Source organism: Mus caroli, unplaced genomic scaffold (assembly GCF_978045245.1).
Source record: "Mus caroli unplaced genomic scaffold, Mus_caroli_1 scaffold_7, whole genome shotgun sequence".
NCBI lineage: Eukaryota > Metazoa > Chordata > Mammalia > Rodentia > Muridae > Mus > Mus caroli.
Window position 1 is genome coordinate 95,611,223 of NW_028227262.1, and position 22,275 is coordinate 95,633,497.

Here is a 22,275-nt window from a genome sequence, read left to right on the forward strand (position 1 = left end):
GAGAAACCTTTCATTTCCCCGTGCTCTGCCCCCACCCCCGCCCCCAAGTAAAGTCAGCTCCCCAGTGTGGTCTGTTGTTTCTTTATGAAAAAAAAAATGCAACCAACTAGTTAATTTGTGATTTCATCATATGATTATAGATCTAATGCCCAGACCAGATATGTGTGCTTAGAGCACTGTGGTTTTCATGGGGCAGCTAGAAGCCTAGACACACACAGGTAAGTGCTGAGAAAGGGTATAGACGGCTTGTAATAAATAAAACTTAATGTCTATTGCCACAGCCAGGCAAAGCAAATCCCTCCAATCACCTGGGTTCCTTTGGACAAGGAAGTTTTCCTTTGAAGAAACTGAGGGGTGTTTTTGTTTTAGGTAGGAACCAGGTTTTAACTTAGAAGACATTCTACATTTATCATGGAAAGTCTTTATCTACCAGGATTTTCCCAGTTACTTATCAACCTATCTAGATTTCCCTAGTGTTTTCTACTTCACAGGGGCTTTCAAAACCCATTTGCTCCAACATACGTTTCCTAGTTTTCTTGTTTACAAGTTAGAAAGAAACACTGGCACAAATTCCTCTGATGCAAATGCCACACTTTGGCTGCTCGGCAGCAACACCAGTAACAACGTTCTATATTTCTGGGAATGTGTTTCTCCAAAAACCCCTCTTCACATTCTCCCCAAATCCTCCAGGAACTCTGGGAAATGAAAATAAGAAGGATATTCATCTGAATTGCCCTGACCCCTAGGCGTTGCCCCACATCAGACTGCCAACACTATCACACAAACTACTGGGGGTGGGCCTTGGTTTCCTTGAAGGTATATGAAAATTATGAAACGAGTGTAATCTTCCACGTTAGCAAAATGCTGCGCTCAGACTCGGAAATGTGTCCTATCTGCTGTAAAATAAAGATCTTGGCAGGAAAACCATTTCTACATATCTAAACCCCCGGGAACATGGCATTACCCAAAGATAGACTCTTGAGTCAGGAACAAAAATGTCACCTTCAAGTTTAAAGATAAAATGCAAAAATTGTAATTTCCACATAAAAACAAGATTGGACATTAGCTGAACACTAAGAAGAGACCCCAAGATTCTATGCTGCAAACCAAGATATCCACTCCTCTTAACACTTCTATGTCCAAGAACTATAGTTCAAGAATAGTCAGTCATAGGGGCGTACTTCTTCTCAGAAAGGAGTGGGAATCCAACCCATGACTATGAAACAACTCCTAAAAAGCACCCAGCATACATGCAAGCGTAAGTACACACCACCTTCCCCTTTCTGAATGACAGTCCAGCGGAAATGGTGGGCAGGATGTGTCTGGCTTGCTTCCGGAGGAAGTTACTCATAGGGATGTCAATGCCACTGTGTTTTGGGGTGAAAGGGAAGTATTTCAAACGCTAACGTGTGATCTAACAGTAGTGAAGATGAGAGTCGTGATGTCAATGGTTTGGGAGAGGCTGAAAGCATTTCAGTGAGGAAAGAAAGCCCAGTGGATATGGTGGCCCAATGGGAAATACCCTTCCAGGGGACGGGAGAAGCATTTCCTAGCAGCTGGAGCACAGAGGATCCGCACACTCACCTGGGAGCAGCCTGGGGCACTGCAGACAAACGGCCTCTCCTGCTCCAAGTTCATCTTGGATTCCTCATAAATCTGAAGGGTTAAAGGAAAACAGAAACCCATGAAAATCTCTTTCTTCTGCTTTAAATGCATGAGAAAGACAATCACGGGGAGACGTCTATTGCCATTCCCTAAACTGAAAAAGTTACACACGAACACAGTGAACATGGGCCCCGTATTCCAGTTCATTGGCTCTCCTGATTCCAGTTCCTAATGTGCTCTCCTTAGCGCATATTAAAGAAGCCATAATGATGTTGGAACCTAAAGCCTGCCTATCCAAAGGGAGCTGGTGGGTGCTATTGTCAGGTTAGAAGACCCCAGCAAGATCCCAAGGCAAAGCACACCACCTGAATTCTAAGGAGAACTCTGAAACGGGAAAGCCAGAGGGAGACTTTTCAATTCTGTGCTCACCCGGCAGAAATTGAGTGTGGTCAAAACTGCCTTTGCCAATGATCCCAGTGCCAGGAAAGTGCGGCCTACATGGCTCTGTGGTTAACACACCTGTTGCTGTTGGCTTTGTTTCTTTTGCAATGACAGGAAGAACTATGCAAATTTAAGGGGCATTACTTAGGTGGCTTTCTAAATATCCTAAAACCAGCATTAGAATTGTGTTTATGTATTGCATGCACTTTTAAGGGTATGTGGGTCTATTGTTAAGCTTCAGAACCGACTGCCTTAACCCTGGGTACAAGAAGTAATGGTTCTTTAAAATGCTGCCCATGGGTGATTCCAAAAGGAAGGTGGTGGCAGCTTGGCATCATGAATGAGTCGAGTCCCACTGTGCAAATTCGTCTTGCTTGTACATTTTATACCTGCTTCTCCAAACACTAGTATCTCATCCTCTCACTTTTCCAAAACGTAAAGTGAGGAATGTTTGCCTTAAATAACATTGCCAGTCAGAGATGAAAATTCAAAACTAAAACTGGGGGTTGGGGGAGGTAAACCCCCTCCCAACTATGATGTACTTGGCAGGCAGTTTCTCAATCTGTGGGTCACGCCCCAATTGGGGGTTCATTCGCAGGGACCACATATCAGATGTCCCACATATTAGATATTATGTTACAACTCAGAACAATAGCAAAATTACAGATATGAAGTAGCAATGAAATAATTTTATGGTCAGGGGTCAGCACAGCATGAGGGTTTTAAGAGCTTGCAGTGTTTAAGAAGGTTGAGAACCACTGCTCTGGAAGGACTTCACATGGGCTGATTAGCATCATTTTATGCTTTCCTAAATTAAGCATTATTTTGTAAGTTCCTTTTCTGAGTTTATTTACATTTTCCTTATGAGCTAATGTTCTTAATTTTTGTTTTTCAATGAACACATACTTATGGAATATAAGGTAGAAATCCAACAACTCATATGCATCCTGTAATGTTCAAATTGTGGAAATTAGAATGGCTCCTTAAACACTGTGTCTTGGTGCTTGGACCATGCAAACCTTTCCCTGCCACTTCTTCCAAACATATGTAAAATGTTTTGTTTTGTGTTTACGTATTATATTTACAAGAAGAAATTAAAACCTAGGTGTATTTGAAATCTCTCTGCTTCCTCTTCTCCAAAGAAAGTTCTAAGCAACAATAATAACTTCTATCTTTTTATTTGTTTATTTAATTTTAATATTGCTGATCTCTGAACATCACTGCTTCCAATGACAAAAAGTAAAGAGCAATGATTCCATGGCTTAGGGTCTGTCAGACATTTTGGAATCATGGAGAAGAATGGTGGGGGGAGGGGGGAGGGGGTTACGGGGAGGTAAGAGAAGTTATAATTTAACTCCTTGTTTGCCTATGTGGCTCTTTCTTGGGGGCCACTTGAGAGCTTCGTTTGCTAACGCCATGATGGAACAGCATGTTTACAATCAAAATGAAGATTACATGATAGTCAAATGGGAGAGCTCTATGTATGCATATTATGGTGGACATCAGAAGGTAATAATTAATGATAATTAAATGAATGTCCCAGCAACAGCTACTGTTGAGTCTCTAAAGAGTTTAACGAGCCAACGTAAGGGAAGAGTTTGCTAAACTCAGGGATTAAGTCTAAGGAGAAATTGTCTTTCTACTATAATCGCTGCTCGATTCCATTCCTTGACCCACCAACGTGCTGGCTTTCCCCGTAAACTCAGGCTCAGTGAACCGATATTCTACAACTCTGCTTGACCTCCTTAATCACCAGTTACCATTTCAGCTTCAAACATCTTAGAACCAATCTCTGATATTCATGCTTGAACACATTTCTGAGCCCAGCTCCACAGATTTACTCTGAGGTTCCGAGCTTCTATTGTGGGACTGACGTGTTCAGAGGAATACAATTAATATAATTTGATAAATACTGACATGTATTAGCAAGAGACTTTATACTTCAAGAGACACAATATGAGATGCACAAAGTCTCTTGTCAAACAATTGAAAGCACCAGCAGTAGTGCATTCCACTGTTACTACTGTCCTTTCCGTTTCTGTTCCAGACAGAGATGGATCTGTAGCAACTTATTAAATGATATGCAATAAATATGGAGCAAATCTGTTTGGCAACATAACGTTGAAATAAAAGTCTTGAGGCACACAGCCGTTGCTAATATAAAGTAGATTTTAAGGGATCAGTAAGGTCTAATATGAGTGGGTGTATGTATACTGTATAAACCTCAACTACTTAATTTTGATCATCTACAGTTCCCACATGCAACTTCTGCAAACAACACTCGCTTGCTAATTCCTCTCCATGTAGGTGCTTGCAATAGACTTTCTAAATGGAACCGCTCTGCCGTGTAGACCTCATTACTTTTATCAACTGGTATGATCTGGTCTGATGTATTAGTCAAAAGGCATGGTGGATTTTTTTACGGTCTATTATTATGGTTCCTTTCTAGAGCATGGTACAATAATTACACCATCAGAACCTTACTGAAGCTCCACATGGGCTCTTTTATCACCCACCAAGTGGGGCAAATTATTCAGATGGGCTCTAGCCAGGTTGTTCCACACTTGGTCCTCAGAAGCAACACCTCGTCCTCATTTCCCATTCAGATATTTTACAGGCTGGGATTTTTTAATAAACCAAGTTTGGTTTGGCAATCACCACAGCCTAGGCTCCACTGCCTACAGCTTCCATAGTAGGCGTTCAATAAATATTTGTGGAATACTTAATGAATCTTGAATCATCACAATAAATTGTCCCAAACAACCTTCTGTTCTCAACTCTGGAGGCAACTTTTTGCCCAGTATCAAATTTCCAGTGATGATAGATTGTGTGGGACACAGACTCTTTCTCTTCTCTGGGTATAGTCTTAAAACATCTCCCCAGACTAGGTGGGAAGCCAAAGGTGCTTTTTTTTTTTTTTTTTTGGTGGTCAAAATTAGGAGGGAAGCTAGTTTCTATCTGTTCATTCCATCAGATATCGAAAGCAAAACACTGGGTCACTGGGCTGTTCAAAACCCTATAGACCACCCTTTGAGGAATCCTGACTTTGGCTGCGCAGATGAGAAATAGCCCCACTGTGGCAGATGTTTCTAGCACTTAATAGTTTTTAAATAGCACTGTATTAATTGTTCTTTCCCTACTGTCAGACTCACTGTTCAGCTAAAAGGAACACTTCATGAGTCTAATTCTTCTTCTCAACCTTTTGGAAAACAATTAAAGATCCTAATAACGCAGTTTAGTCTCTCACAAAGCGAGCAGAAGTTTCCCCAGTGGACCTGGAGATGACTGGCTGATTTACAACTCAAACCCTCCACTGATGCTGTGTCCCCCTGGCTGCCAATAATCTCTTTCTTTGTTCCGGGTTTGACCCCACAAATTCCTGGTCTAAAATGGGAAGTTGCTCCATAATGACTGAGGTCACCAATCTGTTCAAAGGTTTTTTCTGGCCATTATGATAGGCTTGGAATTAACTGTTTCCCAAAAGGCAAACACTGAAAGAGAAAAGGCACCATTAAAAACCTAGAGAGCCTACACTGAATACTCTAAATACATGCTTTCAATGTAAGGCTGACACTGGAACCAGAGTGAGAAAATTTGACTCCCTCTGGTTTGCAGTGATCAGCCCAAAGGAATGTTTCACCATTCATCAGCCCAGTAGAGGCAGACAGTGATAGGAAATTTGGAATGGGAAACACTAAAAATATTGCTTGAATCTGAAAGCCTAGGACCAAAAATAATAGGAATGTCAAAGATGCAAATTGAGCATCAGGGAACACCATCTCCGGTGCCATTTATCTGGTTACTGGTGCAGCACAGACCTTGAATGTTAAACTCTGGCTAACATCTATTGCCTTACCACAAGACTAGATGGAATCTTCTTGGGAGAGTTCGTCTGAAAAAAAACAAAACAAAAAACCCTGCCTTATTGAGCCTCCTGACCCTTGAATGGGCTCTAGAGAAGCAAAGGGCCCCTCCCAAAGTGGGTGAGTACTTGAGGAAGTCCCACTGAGTGAGATTCCAACTCTGCACTGTTTTCTCTGAGAACACATACTATTTAACTAAATTTATTACAGGCAAAGCCAATTTGACATTTAGACCGAAAGACATGGCACCACACACCATGATAAACACGTGTACTACTCACAAACACATTCTACACTCTTTTTATTCTCTGTCAGATGCCCAACTCTGTCTCACATCAAACATGCAAGCTAGATGCCCTCATACCACACTAGCTGTCAGAAAAAAATATATTTTCAGTTTGAGGCTAAGCCATCTATATCTATATCTACGTCTACGTCCACCTCCACATCCACATCTATATCTATTATATCTATATCTATATCTATATCTATATCTATATCTATATCTATATCTATATCTATATCTATATCTATATCTATATCTATATCTATATCTATATCTATATATATCTATCTATGAACAATATAAATAAAGCCACCCTAACTCATAGTATTTCCTCATTTCTAAAACAGAATCATAGTAGCCAAACATTTGGACCCAGAACCCTCCACATGAAAACTGTCAGGAAGGATAACTGGCCTTAACTTTGGGGACTTCCAATCCATCTTGATATTTCAAACCCAAACAGTATAACTTGAAATAAAAAAAAAAAAATGCCCCTGAATTTCAGTCCAAGAAAGTCACTGGTTTTGTGAATAGATCTTTGTAGCTCTCTGAGAGGCTCTGTACTTATCTTAGTGTGTCTGTCTTCTCTATGTAAAACTGACTCTTTGTATGTCTACTTCTCTGTGAATCTTTGTCTTGCCTCCCCCCACCCGTGTGTGTGTGTGTGTGTGTGTGTGTGTGTGTGTGTGTCCCCAACCCTCCTGGCTTGGCTTTGCTAGTGGAGGGATCGGGTCAGCTCGTTTCCTGTCCCTGTGTTATTCTTGAAGTGCACTGCAGTTGGAATCTGAATTTCATTGGGCCCGTATTATTTGCAGCTGTGTGACCTCTTTAACCCTGCCTTTAAAAGTGACATTTCAGCCCTCCAGCTTGAAATGCCTGCATGTTGCTGAGTTCTCCAACCAGAAAAGGGATAGGCCCTGAGGTGAGACTGTCCCTTACAAGGAAGGTGGCATGAGTGGGGTGTGGCCATACACAGCTTACAGCTGACACTCCTTCCTAGAGGTGTAGAGCTGTGTGTGTTTGCCTAGAGTTGAACATGACTCCAGCAAACCAGCGGAACAAAATTCTCTCCTTTTAGAAATGTTCGCCGTGCCCTCATATCCTCCAAAGCTCAGGCTGCTGCAGACTGAAGCAGAGACCTCTTCAGGACTCTGTCACGTACTCCATCATTATAGAGACTGTCAAGAGCTCCCTTCCCACAAGGCCCCCTGTTCCCAGAAGGAAGGGCTTCCAGCAGCTTTCATCTCTGGAACCTGACCCTGATCTTACTCTCAGAAGGAGGCCCAAGGAGGAGTGAGTGCTGGGCCTCGGGGCCTCTCCCCGCCTTCTGCAGGGGCCTGTGGTTTTATATATATGTGGCGTTTATAACCATATATTGGAAAGCATTCCGGTGGGATTGGTTTTTCATATGCTACAGTCCCCCTTCTCTCTCTTTTTAAATGTTCCATATGTTTCTTTAGGTATGAGGGCTTTCTGCTTTTTTTTTTTTTTTTAAGTCATGGGCTAATTGGAGCTTTTGTTCTCTCTAACCTGTCTTCTAACTTTCCTATCTATGGGTTCAACAGTTCAGTGCATATCGGCTGAGCCCGAGTGCAAGGCATTAGGTTTGCAGCACAGAGAAGCCCTAAGTAAGCATGGACCCGCCTGAGTGTGTGCACTCAGATCTTTGCTCTTCTTGCTTCTGTCCAGTACAGTATATTTTTGCAGAACATCTCCCATCTCCAAGAAAACTGTGTTTGACATGTGTGGTTAACAAAACACTAGGGTGGTGTTTGTCTGGGTTTTAAGGAAGTATTGAGTGTAACTAAATCACTTGGCTTGTTTCTAACGGGACTGGGTACAACCTCAGAAGGAAACACAGCCTGCTTTCTTATAACTCTCAGGACAAGCAGCCTGGGGGTGCCCTCCCCCATCAATCCCTGATCTAAGAAAAGCCTCATAGGCTTCCCTTCGGCATGATGGTTCAGAGAAGGTGTTTCCTCTTTTTTTTTTTTAATATTTTTATTACATATTTTCCTCAATTACATTTCCAATGCTATCCCAAAAGTCCCCCATAGCGCCCCCCACTTCCCTACCCACCCATTCCCATTCTTTTGGCCCTGGCATTCCCCTATATTGGGGCATATAAAGTTTGCAAGTCCAATGGGCCTCTCTTTCCATTGATGGCCGACTAGGCCATCTTTCGATACATATGCAGCTAGAGACAAGAGCTCCGGGGTTCTGGTTAGTACATCATGTTGTTCCAACAATAGGGTTGCAGATCCCTTTAGCTCCTTGGGTACTTTCTCTAGCTTCTCCATTGGGAGCCCTGTGATACATCCAAGAGCTGACTGTGAACATCCACTCCTGTGTTTGCTAGGCCCCGGCATCGTCTCACAAGAGACAGCTATATTTGGGTCCTTTCAGCAAAATCTTGCTAGTGTATGCAATGGTGTCAGCATTTAGAAGCTGATTATGGGATGGATCCCTGGATACGGCAGTCTCTAAATGGTCCATCCTTTCATCACAGCTACGAACTTTGTCTCTGTAACTCCTTCCCTGGGTGTTTTGTTCCCAATTCTAAGAAGGTGCACAGTGTCCACACTTTGGTCTTCATTCTTCTTGAGTTTCATGCGTTTATCAAATTGTATCTTATATCTTGGGTATCCTAAGTTTTGGGCTAATATCCACTTATCAATGAATACATATTGTGTGAGTTCTTTTGTGATTGTGTTACTTCACTCAAGATGATGCCCTCCAGGTCCATCCATTTGGCTAGGGGTGTTTCCTCTTTTGAAGCTACTTCCTCTCAGATGCCTCTACCTTGGTGTCAAGTTGACATAAAACCAGACAGCACAAGGACGGCATCTTTAGTTTTCCAGTAAGTCCGCTGGTGCCATTAAAAATAATTGCCCCTTGGAATCTTCAGATGGAAAAATTAAAACAGCAAAGAAATGAAATTCAAAGTTGTGTGTGTTCTTCACAAAGTCAAAGGTGGCTTTCCATGAAGCCAGTTTCCCCTCTCTGATGGACACTATCGTGCAGTATGCCTTGGTATGTCTAGGGTGGCAGATTCTCAAATGGAACTGCTCTGTTTCCAGACAGTCACTGTTTGGGGGAGGGGAGTGGTCTTTTATGGTCTTTTTAGAAGATGTACTTATTTACTTTTATGCATGAGTGTCTTGTCTGCACATATGTATGTGCACCATATCTATACCTAGTGCCCACAGGGGTCAGACAGAGGTCTGAATCTCCTGGAACTGGAGTTATAGGCAGGTGTGGGTTGCTGTATTTGTGCTGCCCATTGAACACTGATCCTCTGCAAGAGACACCAGCACTCTTAATCGCTAAGCCACCTTTCCAGTCCTACTAAGCTATTTTAAAAGAAAGTGATTATCTTCAGATATCTTGAAATGTCACAACTTTTTAATCTTGGTTTTCTGTGCACTTGTGCAAATGCTAGATACTTTTGCTAATAAGTTGTTCTATCCCCAGAAACTATGTATGCCTGATTCATGCACAGTGGGTTAAAACGTCTCCTGAATCTGTGTGATGGCATCTGAGAAGACATCAACACAAACGGCAGCTATTCACAACTTCTGCTTACGGCAGCACTGGGAAGAGGTTGTTTCACCCTAAGATGAACTCATTGATACTGATCCACTATAAGGATGAGCCTATCTGAATGGATGCTTTTGCCCTTGGGTCTAGCAGAAATCTAGGCATTCCTGGGCTGTGTCCTAAAGAAGCCTATAGTTATGTTTGGAGGTGAGTATGCCCACTATCAGCCCAATACCAGGTAAGACATATCCAAAGATTTGATTCAGATTCCCAGTGTACAGCGTTTTGAATATCAAGCTTTCAGACACTTAAAATACTGGTAGAAGATTTAAAGGCCATGCTAAGTGAAAAGTAAGAGTCAAATGTGAGAAGGGGTTGGCCTGGGGTTAATATTTTAGGTAAGGTGGGCTTATGTATCTATGTATACCATACCATACCTATAGAAGAAAAAAAAATCACTGGGTCAGTAGTAAAGTAGCAGGTATTTTTAAAGGTAGCTTATCATCAGTAGCTGCAGAATCCAGGTAAGTTTCCATAGCATTGTGCAGGGTGGGCACAGCAGGACCAACACAGAACCTGGGAGAAGGCAAAGTTGCTCTGTAAACTCTGACCTGCTTATGGACAAAGTAACTCCCTGGAATTCTGGGAATTCTCGTTCTTGGAAAATAACAAGCCATGTGTTTTTGCACCCCTAAACAAGTTTGTCTGACCCATTTTTACAGAAATCACATGTGGGCAGTAGGTACTTCCGTAAGAAGTATGTCAGTATGTATGCTTGCCCCTGATTGGACCTGATGGGAAACGCAATGAATTGTGGGTTTTGTCTTTTTAGCTCCAGCAAAACACACCTTGTGGCCACTCACTGGGAACTCCGTGGTGGAGCTGACCAGAGCTCATTTCTCTGGCCAGTATTTAATTAATGCTTGCTTCAAATTTGGTTCAAAATTGTGGAATGGGTTTTTCTCTTGAAAATGTCAGAGTTAAGAAACCCTGGTCTCAGGTGTAATGGTGCTAACTTTGTGCTTTTTCATGTGTGATAAATGCCTCCTCTGCTCATCACTGGCTGTTCTAGTTTGCTCTCTATTCAGTGTTAAAACACGGACCGAAAGCAATTTAGGAAGGAAAAGTATATTTGACTTAAATTTCTTGGTCACAGATAGTCTTTGAGGGAGGGAAGTCAGAGCAAGAACTCAAGGAGGAGGCAAGAGTACTGGGAAAAAACTGCTTACTGAAGTCCCCATGGCTTGCTCAGTCTGCTTCTCAAACAACCCAGAGTAGCCTAAGGGTGGTACCACCCACAGTGGGCTGGGCCCTCCCATATCAATCATGAATCAAAAACACTCCCCAGAGTTCTGCTCACAGTCCAGCTTAATAGAAGCATCTCTGCAGCTGAAGTTCCCTCCTCCCAGGCAACTCTAGATTGTGACAATTTAACACAAACTAATTTGCAGATGGAGAGCACGGTTTATCGTATGCAGCATGTTTTTCTTACTATTTTGTTTGTGGGGTTTTGGTGCTAAGCACTGAACCCCAGGTCTTAGTTCTGTATATTAACAAAGGGCTGTGTTTTGGAATTCAGCCTCAGAGCAAGCCATGTTTGTTTGTTTGTTTGTTTGTGTTTTGGTTTGGTTTGATATTTTTGGGGTTTTTTTTCTCAAAACAAAACAAAACAAAACACACAGCAGGCTATGAATTCTGCTATATGCTGCTGTCACAATCAGCTACACGTTCAGAAAGGACCTATAGAGAAAAGGTATCTCCAAGCCAACTTCTCAGAAAGAATACACAGTCACAAATCCATATAGTTTTGGTCTGGTCTGTTTGGTTTTATTGAGAAGTGAATTTTCCATACAGAATATAAAACACACACATATTTAATGTGCAAAATACATATTCCTACTCCCGAAAGAGAGATCATTTCATTCTCCATAGATTCACTCAGGACTCCAAACCCAAGTTTAATTCCTGGTGGAACTTGGGGGATGAATTGAACCCCAGGGAGAGAATAAGAAACTCAAACCCACTTTCCACAGGGGCTACCTGCACTTTAGAAATTCATGAGGGCTGGGCGTGGTGGCACACGCCTTTAATCCCAGCACTTAGGAGGCAGAGGCAGGCAGATTTCTGAGTTCAAGGCCAGCCTGGTCTACAGAGTGAGTTCCAGAACAACCAGGGCTATACAGAGAAACCCTGTCTCGAAAAAAACAAAACAAAAAAGCTCTGTGTGTGTGTGTGTGTGTGTGTGTGTGTGGCGTGTGCAGATGCACATGTATGCAAGTGGAGGAGAGAAGACAACATCAAATGTTAGTACTCTAATAGTCATGTGCCATCATTGATTTTCTCTTGAGACAGTTTCTTATTGGCCTGAAATGCTCCCAGTAGGCTGGGCTGACTGAGCAGTGAGTCCCAGTGTCTTCCATCCCTTTAACACTAGAACTAAAAGGGCATATCACCACGGCCAACTTTAAAAGCAAGCAAATAAACAACAACAAAAACATCAAAATCAGGTCTTAATTTATAGAATGAACCATCTCCCCAACCCCTCACTTGTATTTTTGGAAGTTACTGCATCATTCCCATGGTTCATGACTTCCTGAATTACCAATTAAACAAGCGTTCCTCACAAAAGCCAAGGAACCCACTATACACCCTGAAGAAAAAATAGGGAAAGGACCTTTTTTTTTTTTTTTTTGAACCTGCACCCATGAGAGGTAATTGGTGTACCAGACCCCATTTATCAAAGGCCTAGACCAGGAACAGGCAACTGCATCCATCTATCCATCTGGCCCCAGAGCACAGAGGAACACCACCACCCATTTGCAGACCACACTCTAAATGAGCTCTGACAAAAAAGAGGTAGGTGTGTGTGTGTGTGTATTTTGTTGTTGTTGTTGTTCTCCAAAATGTAGGGAGTCCCACTAGGGATGTGGGACCCTATTGGCGGGGAAATATGGTCTCTTTGCTCAGGGTTAAGGGTCAAGCTCTCAGGAATATTCAAACCTGGACTCTTCCAGGACAGAGCAGACATGCTGCAGCTGAGGGCTGGGTATAGCAGAAGGGGTGGGTGGGAAATGTCAGGATGGGCAGGGTCAGACATTCCTCCAGCTCCAAACCCAGAGATAAATCCCAACTGTCCTCTGCAGGGATTGGAAGACTCCATTGAGGCATCATTCACAGGTTCCTTCAGGGACCATGACAAGGGACAGTGATTGATCACCTGTCACACTGAACTTGTTCACATGTGATTCTATGCATGGTGTAAAATGGGAAACCCAGGACATGGGTATCATTCATCTCTTTCCTCACAGCCTCATGACCTCATTCTAGGCACATGAAGGAACAGCCAAATAGCTCTGTACCTGAGCCTTAGTGTTCAGCACAGAGGGGCGGTGTGCCTGGTGTCTGTGATGGAAGGTTGACTACTGAAGGCTGTATGCCGATCTAGCAAAGTTTGTTGAGAATTCACAGGTTATGAGAAAACAAGGCTACCTCACGAACTGCATCAAATGCCAAATAGGCTTGTATGTTAAATACGTCTAATAGGACGTCATTACAGCACAGACATACGCAGTCACACGTGCACACAGCATTGTCACACATTCATACACTCTCACACACTGGCACGCACAGGTAACATCTTTTTATTGTTTTGGAAGTAAGGGTTTGTGTCTTTCTTAGTTTCATTTCAATGTAGGCTTGAATTTTGATTGTAGTTGCAATAAAATAAGACTGCATTATTTGCGGGTGGTTTAATATTGTGGCCAAAGGGTCAAATTTCCTATTGGAAAATTAACAGTTAAATCCCAATTCCTTCATTTGATAGCTGTGTGATCTTGGGTAAACTGCTTAACTCATTTGAACAGTAATATTTCTTACTATAAAAAGAGACTCTAGGGATTAGAACAATGGCTCAGCAATTAAGAGTATTGGCTGCTTTTGTGCTCTCTCTCTCTCTCGCTCTCTCTCTCTACTTATTCACTTATATCCTGCTCACTGCCCCCACATGGTTACACCCTCCCACAATCCTTCCCCCATTACCCTTCCCCTTTTCCTCTGAGCAGATGGGGTTCCCCTGGATATCTCCCACCCATGGCACATCAAGTGTCTGTGAGGCTAGACATATCATCTCCCACTGAGTCCAGACAAGGCAGCCCATCTAAAAGAACATATCCCACATACAGGCAACAGCTTTTGGATAGCCCCCTCTCCAGTTGTTCAGGGCCCACATGAAGACCACGATGCAGGGAGGCCTGAAAATTGGAAATAATTCTACCTCAAGACCCAGCTATACCACTCCTGTGCCCATACCCAAAGGATGCTCCAACATCCCACGAAGACACTAGCTCAATTATATTGATAGAGGCTTTATTCACAATAGCCAGAAACTGGAAACAACTGAGATATTCCTCAGCTGAAGAATGGATAAAGAAAATGTGGTACATCTATACACAATAGAATCCCATTCAACCATTGAAAGCAAAGACATCACATGAATTTTACAGGCAAATGGATAGAACTTGAGAATATCATCCTGAGTGAGGTGACCTAGACCCAAAAGGACATGCATGGTACATACTCACTGATAAGTAGATATAAGCCAGAAAGTACAGGATACTCATACTACACTCCACAGACCCAAAGAAGCTAAACAAGAAGGCACAAGCAAGGATGCTTGAATCTCATTTGGAAGAGGAATAAAATAGTCATCAGAGATCAAGGGAGGAACTGGGTGGGAGAGGGATGGGAGGGGAACCGGGGCTTCAGGATCAGATGTAGGGAGGGATGGGTAGATGGCCAGATGGCCATGGAAATGAATAGAAATCTGCAACTGGCAGGGGTGGGGAGATAGGGGGCATCTCTAAGAAGAGACAGAGATCTGGGATAAGGGAGATAGCAATGGAGGTGACCTTAGCTGTGACTCAGCACTGGAATATGGAACCTGAAGAGGCCATCTCCTGTAGCCAGGCTGGAACCCCAATGGAGCAATAGAGATACCAAACCACCCACAAAACCTTCAACCCAAAATTTATCCTGTCTACAAGAAATGCAGACACAGGGATGGAGCAGAGACTGAGGGAATGCCCCACCAATAACTGGCCCAACTTGAGACCCATTCCACAGAAAGCACCAATCCCTGACACTCTTAATGATACTCTGTTATGCTTGGAACAGGAGTCTAGCATGACTACCCTCTGAGAGACTCTACTCCACAGCTGACTCAGACAGATGCAGACACCCACAGCCAAACAGTGAAATGAGCTTGGGGACTCTTATGGAAGAATAGGAGGAAGGCTTATGGGCCCAAAGGGGGATAGAAACTCCATAGGAAGACTAACACAATCAACTAATCTACATACTTGGAGCTCTCAAAGACTGAACCACCACCCAAAGAACATACATGGGCCGGATCTAGGCCTCTCCAAACATATGTAGCAGTTGTGTTCTCCTTTTAATTGAGAAGAATGTTATGCAGGAAGCTGAATGTCTCAGGAACCCAGAGTAGAACCAAACAAGACTAACAACAACAAAAGAGTGAATGGAATGATTCCTAATGATATTCTGCAGTACTCATGACCAGTCATCATCAGAGAGACTTCCTCCGGCAGCCGAGAGCAGATGCAGAGACCCACCACACTCAAAATTAGGTGTTGCTTGGGGGAAACCTTACAGAAGAGAGGGAGGAAGGACGGTGGGAGCCAGAGGAGTTGAGGACACCTGGAGTACATGACCCACAGAATCAACTAAGCAGGGCTCACGGGAACTCGCAGGAACTCTACACATGTGCTGGGTTTGTTTAGCTTGGGTTTTTTTGTGGGATTCCTAACAGTGGGAGTAGGGATATCTCTGACTCTTTTGCCTGTGCATGGGACCTTCTTCTTCCTGCTGGACTGCTTTATCTGGATTTGATATGAGGGTTTGTGTCTAGTCTTATTGGACCTTTTAATGCTATGTTGGGTTCATATCACTGGGAGTCTTGCTTTTTTTCAGAAGAGTAAAGGAGGAACAGTAGATCTAGGAGGGGAAAGGGGGCAGGGGCATCTGTGAGAAGTGGACGGCAGAGAGGCTGTGATCAGGATGTATTGTATGAAAGAAAAATAAATTATACACACACACATATATACATACACATACATGTATATATATATATATATATATATATATATATATATATATATATATCCCACCTCCCTACCCATCCAACTTTATTTTCTCTCTCTGTGTTTCAAAAACAAACAAAAAATAAAAACCAACAACTAAAACCCACAAAAATGATAATCAAAACAAACAATCAAAAGAGGGCCCAGATTTGGTTTCCAGGACCCACACAGGGGCTCACAACCATCCTTAACTCCAGTTCCAGGGGATCCAATGCCCTCTTCTGGCTTCTCTGGGCACTGCATGTGCATAATGAACATAGAAAAACTGCAAGTAAAATGTGCATATGCATAAAGTAAAACTAAATAATTCTCTTTAAAAGGGAGAGACTATAGACAATTTTGGCATTGTCTAGCAGGGATGTTGGGAGAATCGACAGTTTGTGATATCAAAGCACTTTATGAACTGCACAGTGCTCTATCAATTATTCTTATACAGTCAGTGTGCTCACATGGGGTTGTCAAGGTGTGGAATGACAGGAAGAGTCATGTGTACACTAGACAGAATGTGTGACAAGACTGACATCTGAAAGGATGTGGGGTAATCCTCACAAAGCCCCTGATATGCTGTGATTTTTCTGATATCAGCAATGACCAAGAAAATCCTTATCTATGAGATTTCTACTTGAATCTTGGTAGCCTTATTTCTTTTGTCTTCTTCATTAATGACTGTTCTTGTTGCTATGACCAAACCCCTGTGAGGAAGCAGCTTAAGGTAGGTTTATGTTGGCTCGTGGTTCAAGGGGTTATAGCTAACTGAGATGATGAATGGATGGCAGCCGGATCATGACATGATTGGCTAGATTCATCCTTGTTTAAGAAGTAGAGCATGGCTAAGAAACACCAAGGTCTTCCCACAGTGACCCATCTCCTCCAACCAGGCCCCACTCCAAGGCCTGACACAGGCTGGGGATCAAGAGTTGCAATACGTCAGCCTATGGAGAACACTTCCTATTCACACCACACTCTGTCCCTGGCTCCCAGAGACTCATGGCCATCTCCTAACTTAAAAAAAAAAAAAAGGAAAGGGAGGAAGGAAAGGAGGAAGGAAGGAAGGAAGGAAGGAAGGAAGGAAGGAAGGAAGGAAGGAAGGAAAGAAGGAAGGGAGACAGAGAGAGAAAGAGAGAGAGAGAAAGAGAGAAAGAGAAAGAGAAAGAAAGAAAGAAAGAAAGAAAGAAAGAAAGAAAGAAAGAAAGAAAGGAAGGAAGGAAGGAAGGAAGGAAGGAAGGAAGGAAGGAAGGAAGGAAGGAAGGAAGGAAGGAAGGAAGGAAGGAAGGAAGTCTTCATTTCGACTTCTAAATTCCTCCAGTTTTAACAATTCTAACAGCATTCAAGAATTTAAAGTCTCTCCTGAGATTCAAGGCAATCTCTAAACTGTGAGCGCCTGTAAAATGAAGACAAGTTATAAACTTGTAATTAACTAGGCTTATTGTTAGTAAGGCTACTCTCTCTGATAGTGGCTGCTTTCTCACCTGCCTTGTCCGGAGCTCTGAAGTTACTCCTCTCTGCACTTTCCTCATATCTTTCTCTGACACTTGTCACCCTCTCTCCTATTAGACCTGGATAAGAATGAAGAGCAGTGACCATGCCACAGTTCCTTGGGAATGTCATGCCAAGGTTGTCCTTTTGTGACATTTCTTCCTCCAAACAAATTGTCCCATCACTCTCGAATTCTGTCTCACTCACATTCCTAGGACAATGGCAGAAGGCAGCCAGCTGAGTTGAACTGATTGCCTCTGAAACCTCATGAGTTGGGCCACAGGCTCCACATCTCTCCAAAAATATGGTTTTCCAAATTCCCACCAGGGTGGCCTATTAAGCTTGACCTATAGTACAGGGCTTCTCTGGTCTCCAGCTCCAAACTCTACCATATTTCTGCCATACCAGTTCCAAAGGCCTGTGGATGACATTGTCAGCTTTGCCCCAGCACCAGCTCCACCATCGGCACAAGTACTCTGTATTACTTTCTCCTGAGACAAGATGCCTGACAGGAGCAACTTAGGAAGGGGAGAGTTTGGTTTGTTCCACACCACAGTTTGAAGGGATAAAGGTCGCCATCTTGACAGGACGGTCATGGCAGATGGAGCAAGAGTTGCACCCACAGTCAGGACACACAGCTCACATCCTCTCGTGCAACGACACTGTCCACACGTCCTGTGTGTCTCCCCTCTTCATTAAAGCTTTTTGGAAAAGCATTCATAGACACACCCCAGGGTTTCCATGTTGGTTCTACACATCTTTAAGTCAACAATCAAACTGTCTAATTGAGACATAGCACTGAGGAAGACTTCAAGGTCAGATCTGTGTCACAGCCTGACTCTGAGACAGAAACACTGTGTCACAGACTAACCCTGGGACAGGCAGACACCCTGTGTCACAGTCTGACTCTGGGGCAGACACCCTGTGTCACAGTCTGATTTGGGGACAGACACATTGTGTCACAGCCTGACTCTGGGACAGACACATTGTGTCACAGCCTGACTCTGGGACAGACACATTGTGTCACAGTCTGACTCTGGGATAGGCACATTTGTCACAATCTGACTCTGAGACAGACACATTGTGTCACAGTCTGACTCTGGGACAGACACATTGTGTCACAGTCTGACTCTGGGACAGACACTCTGTGTCACAGTCTGACTCTGGAATAGACACATTGTGTCACAGTCTGACTTTGGGACAGACACACTGCTAAGCTCTAAGCTTGGCTAGGAGCTTGTTTTGTCTCTGTTTTCATCCATTGTACTTGGCCCTTCTCTACGCCTCACTCTAGATATGAATATGAAAAGATTGACAGCCTACACATTGTCTTAGTAAGTTACTTGAACCTAGGATACAACTTGGCTCTTTCTAGCTGAGCAAGCTAAGGAATCTGGGACTCATCACGAGAGAGACCCGAGTGTCTGGAGCCATATATTTGTGTGTAGAACAAAGCCCTACCAGACAACAGCCTCACAGAGAAAGAGAACTGAAATCCACACCCTCATCTCTACCTGACTGTTATGTCCTGGTCCATGTCATCACAGAAACTGGTAGGGTCTGCCAACACTGGGTAAACCAAGAGTCGCACCCTTTCTATTGGCAGGGGCTTCAGGCTTCCCTGCAGTCAATAGAAACAGGACTAATCCAGGCCAAGCTTCTTTCTCACATCCACCCCCTCATCTTGGCTACCAAAACAGACAGTCAGCCTTTGTTTCTCCATTACATTTCCTCTAGCAAACGATATCGTCTTTGGCCATGCCTAGTTCATAGTCTTACTGTTCCTTATTCTTTTTCCTTTCTGATTTCCATTCTCCAAATATCCCAGGCCATAACTGTAAGTAAAAGATTCCCTAATAATGAAGAGTGTGTTAGCTGAGCAAAACAAAATTCATACCATAACCAATGATCTCTTTACTTCAGCCCCTTAAGAGTATAGAAAGAGATGGATCAACAACAGCAAGATGTCCCAACCCAAGGTGCTGGGACACTAACGATGACTAATCACAAACCTAAGGACTGGTCACCTCTTAATGCAGACAATCCCTGTGAGGAAAGTTAGCTGATGCTATTTCTTTAATGTTCAGTAGTTGTTAGCCTTTATCTAACATGTCTCTCTTGGGCCACCACATCTTATGTGTAGGGCATTTCTAATCTTAGAAAAGCATTTCCCATCAAACAGTAAAGAAAGTCTTTGGCTGCAGCAGCTTTGATTTATCTCTTCCACTAAGTACCTCAGTAAGGAGCACAATAGAGGAATCCAGTTCCAATAGGGGTGAAGAAGGCAATATTGCCCACAGTCTCCAAAGCCCTCTGCCACCCTGTTTTCCTTTGTGATGAAGACACCAGAGGCTTTCTGGTCCTCTCAAAGCTCTAGATTGTTTGGGTGGAATTTAAATGTTTCAAGTTGATGTTAGTAAGATGCTTCAAGGACCTTGAACACAAGCTGTGGCCAACATCGCCATCGTCCCTTCTGCCTTCTACTGTTTCCAGAGAAACAGAAACAAGTTCTCACACAAACACACCAAAAAATTCTCTGGACACCCAAGTTAACCAATGTCTCCGTTCTTCCCAAACCACCAACCAATCAGCCAGTCACCAGGCAAACAGCTCAAGCACCAGGCAAGGAAAACATGTTATTTTTCTGGGCAAGCCTTAACTTCCCTGCCTACAAAACACAGCCCCATGGGGCACATCCCACACATGGTGCGATTAAGACTCCCGTGTCTCATTTGAAACCAATAGTTACCAGCCGCCGCCCAAGGAAACTGAGGTCAGGTCCATCAGCACGCATCTGAGGTCCAAGAGGGCTTATTCACCAGCATTCCCACACAAACAAGCTTTGCCTGAGAGTCCCCTCATAGTGACAACAGCCAAAGAAGGCTCTAGACGGAGGAGGGTCAGAGGTCATCCAGTCTCTGTGGAGCTTCATCCTCAGGATGCTCGGCACCTGGCCAACTGCTCAGAATAAGAGGCTGTGCTCAGTCTTTGTGCCAGATGGCGGGCTGTCTGTCTGTCTGTCTGCCCTCTGAAGATGGTGAGCCATGGGGCTAAGACAGAGAAGAGATGGCAAACCAAACACGCCACTCAGGGCTCTGATAGTCCCTTGCAAAGGTAACTGATAGGAAGGGGTCCAAGTCCACAGTGAACAAGAGCTACTTTAATACCCATATAAAGCATTTTAGATTTTAGAAATTCTCAAAGGGCCAGAAGCCAGGGCTAGGGCCCAGAAAGTGACAATGAAAAACTGCCAGGAATAACCAGCCAAATAAGATGGGTGCCCACCCTTTCCAGACCTCAGACAGTAGCCTTCCCTGCAGCCTGGCTGTTCGGTGATGCTTTTGGGTCACATGCTACCCTAAGCATAGCACGGTGCTTTTTTTTTTTTTTTTCTCCCAAGAATTGAGAACCAAAACCAGGATACTGCAGTTCTGAGGAGGAAAGCCCTCCACCACAGAACTAAATTCCCAAACTCAGGTTTTTATTTTAAAGAGTGAGGGGAAAATCACCGTTTTCCTTCGTTTCTCCCCTCTTCCTCCAGGGGAGTTAGAAATCTCACAGCAGAAGTCCCCAGAGGACCAGAGGGCCAGCACATGTTAGACAGAGACAAATAGGGAGGGATGTCTCTGCTCTGACAGGACACATGGGAAAGAAAATAGAGCATAAACATGTGCAAAAAACAAAACCTACGATCAGAGAAAAGGCACAGAAAAATATCCACAGGGCTCATAAAAAAAAAAAAAAGCCACACGAGGGATCCAGGGAGGATGGGGTAGAAAGAAAGGTGGGATTTGCAGTCTGCTTCTGAAGTGTTTTTCCACAGTCATGTTCTGAGCATTGAAGTCTCCTGGTAGTGCTACTTGAGGAAGTGTGGGCTCTTTAGGAAGTGGGACCTGGTAGGTCCCTAGAGGTGGGCCTGCAAAGGATCTGGGTCAGTCAACCCCTGGTTCCAGCCCACTCTCTGCTTCCTGGTCCATTGCTATGGGAACAGTCACTGCCTCACATCCCCATCCAGGGACAAACCGCTCCACTTCTGCTTTCCCTGCAGGGCTAACTGAAGACTCCTAAAACTGAGAGCTAGAGTGAATCTGTCCCCACTTCTATGGGGGTGTTTCAGTCACAGAGGTGCCTATGTAAGTAACACAGGTGAGGGACACTGAGACAGGCTTGCCTTTCTGAGGGCCATGTCTGAGTGAGACGTGTGGGATGCAGTGAAACATTAGAAGACAAAGCTTGTCCCGGGAAGAAGCAGAGAGCTTGGTGTGGCTGGGACTGACAGAACACTGAGGTCAGGCATGGCAGTCCTGAGAGCCAGGCACTGGGGCAAGGGTAGAAACAGGAAGACTGTTAGTCTCCAGGAGAGCTGATGCTGAGAGCAGAGTCCTGGAGATTCTGGATGGAACGGGGATATCTGTGTCCTCAGGGGAACAGTGAGGGTCACAGTATCTCTCTTTGATGCTGTGGCCTGGGTCACAGCCACCAAGGGAAAAATGACTTGCCCTCTTCATGAAACAGCTCCGAAGGCTACCCCTGACTTCCTGAAAAGCTAAGGATGCTGTCCTGGGGTGAGCGATAGAGAGAAAGTAGGAAGGAATGCACAGGCTAGTAACCCAGGGGGTGTGGATACCACAGAGGCAATGTCTGTAGGTGGAGCACCTGATCACATGAAGTATGGGTCAGTAACTGGAGGTAACCACATTTCTCTGAGCTCTGATGGCAAGGAGACTGTCCTGTCCTTTGCAGCCATTCACTGAACAAATGTTATAATATCTTTAAATCATAGCTTTCTCATCTATGAAAAGCACAAGCCCATTCTTGTCTGTGCAAGTTACAGTGAAGACTGAATAGAATCTATTGCTAATACTCGCCAAACCACAGCAGTGCAGCTCTGCAGTATCTAAGCCTA

At 43.8% G+C, this 22,275-nt stretch overlaps 1 protein-coding gene across 1 annotated transcript in view; it reads right to left on the reverse strand.

The window, feature by feature from the left end:
- LOC147003979 (cyclic AMP-responsive element-binding protein 5-like) overlaps nt 1–22,275 on the reverse strand; it is a 267,689-nt gene that overhangs the window by 178,863 nt on the left and 66,551 nt on the right. The window contains exon 2 of the mRNA XM_085840875.1: nt 1,585–1,656. Within this exon, the coding sequence (XP_085697001.1) occupies nt 1,585–1,638 (54 nt within the window). The 5' untranslated portion in view covers nt 1,639–1,656. The remainder of the gene's footprint in view (nt 1–1,584; nt 1,657–22,275) is intronic.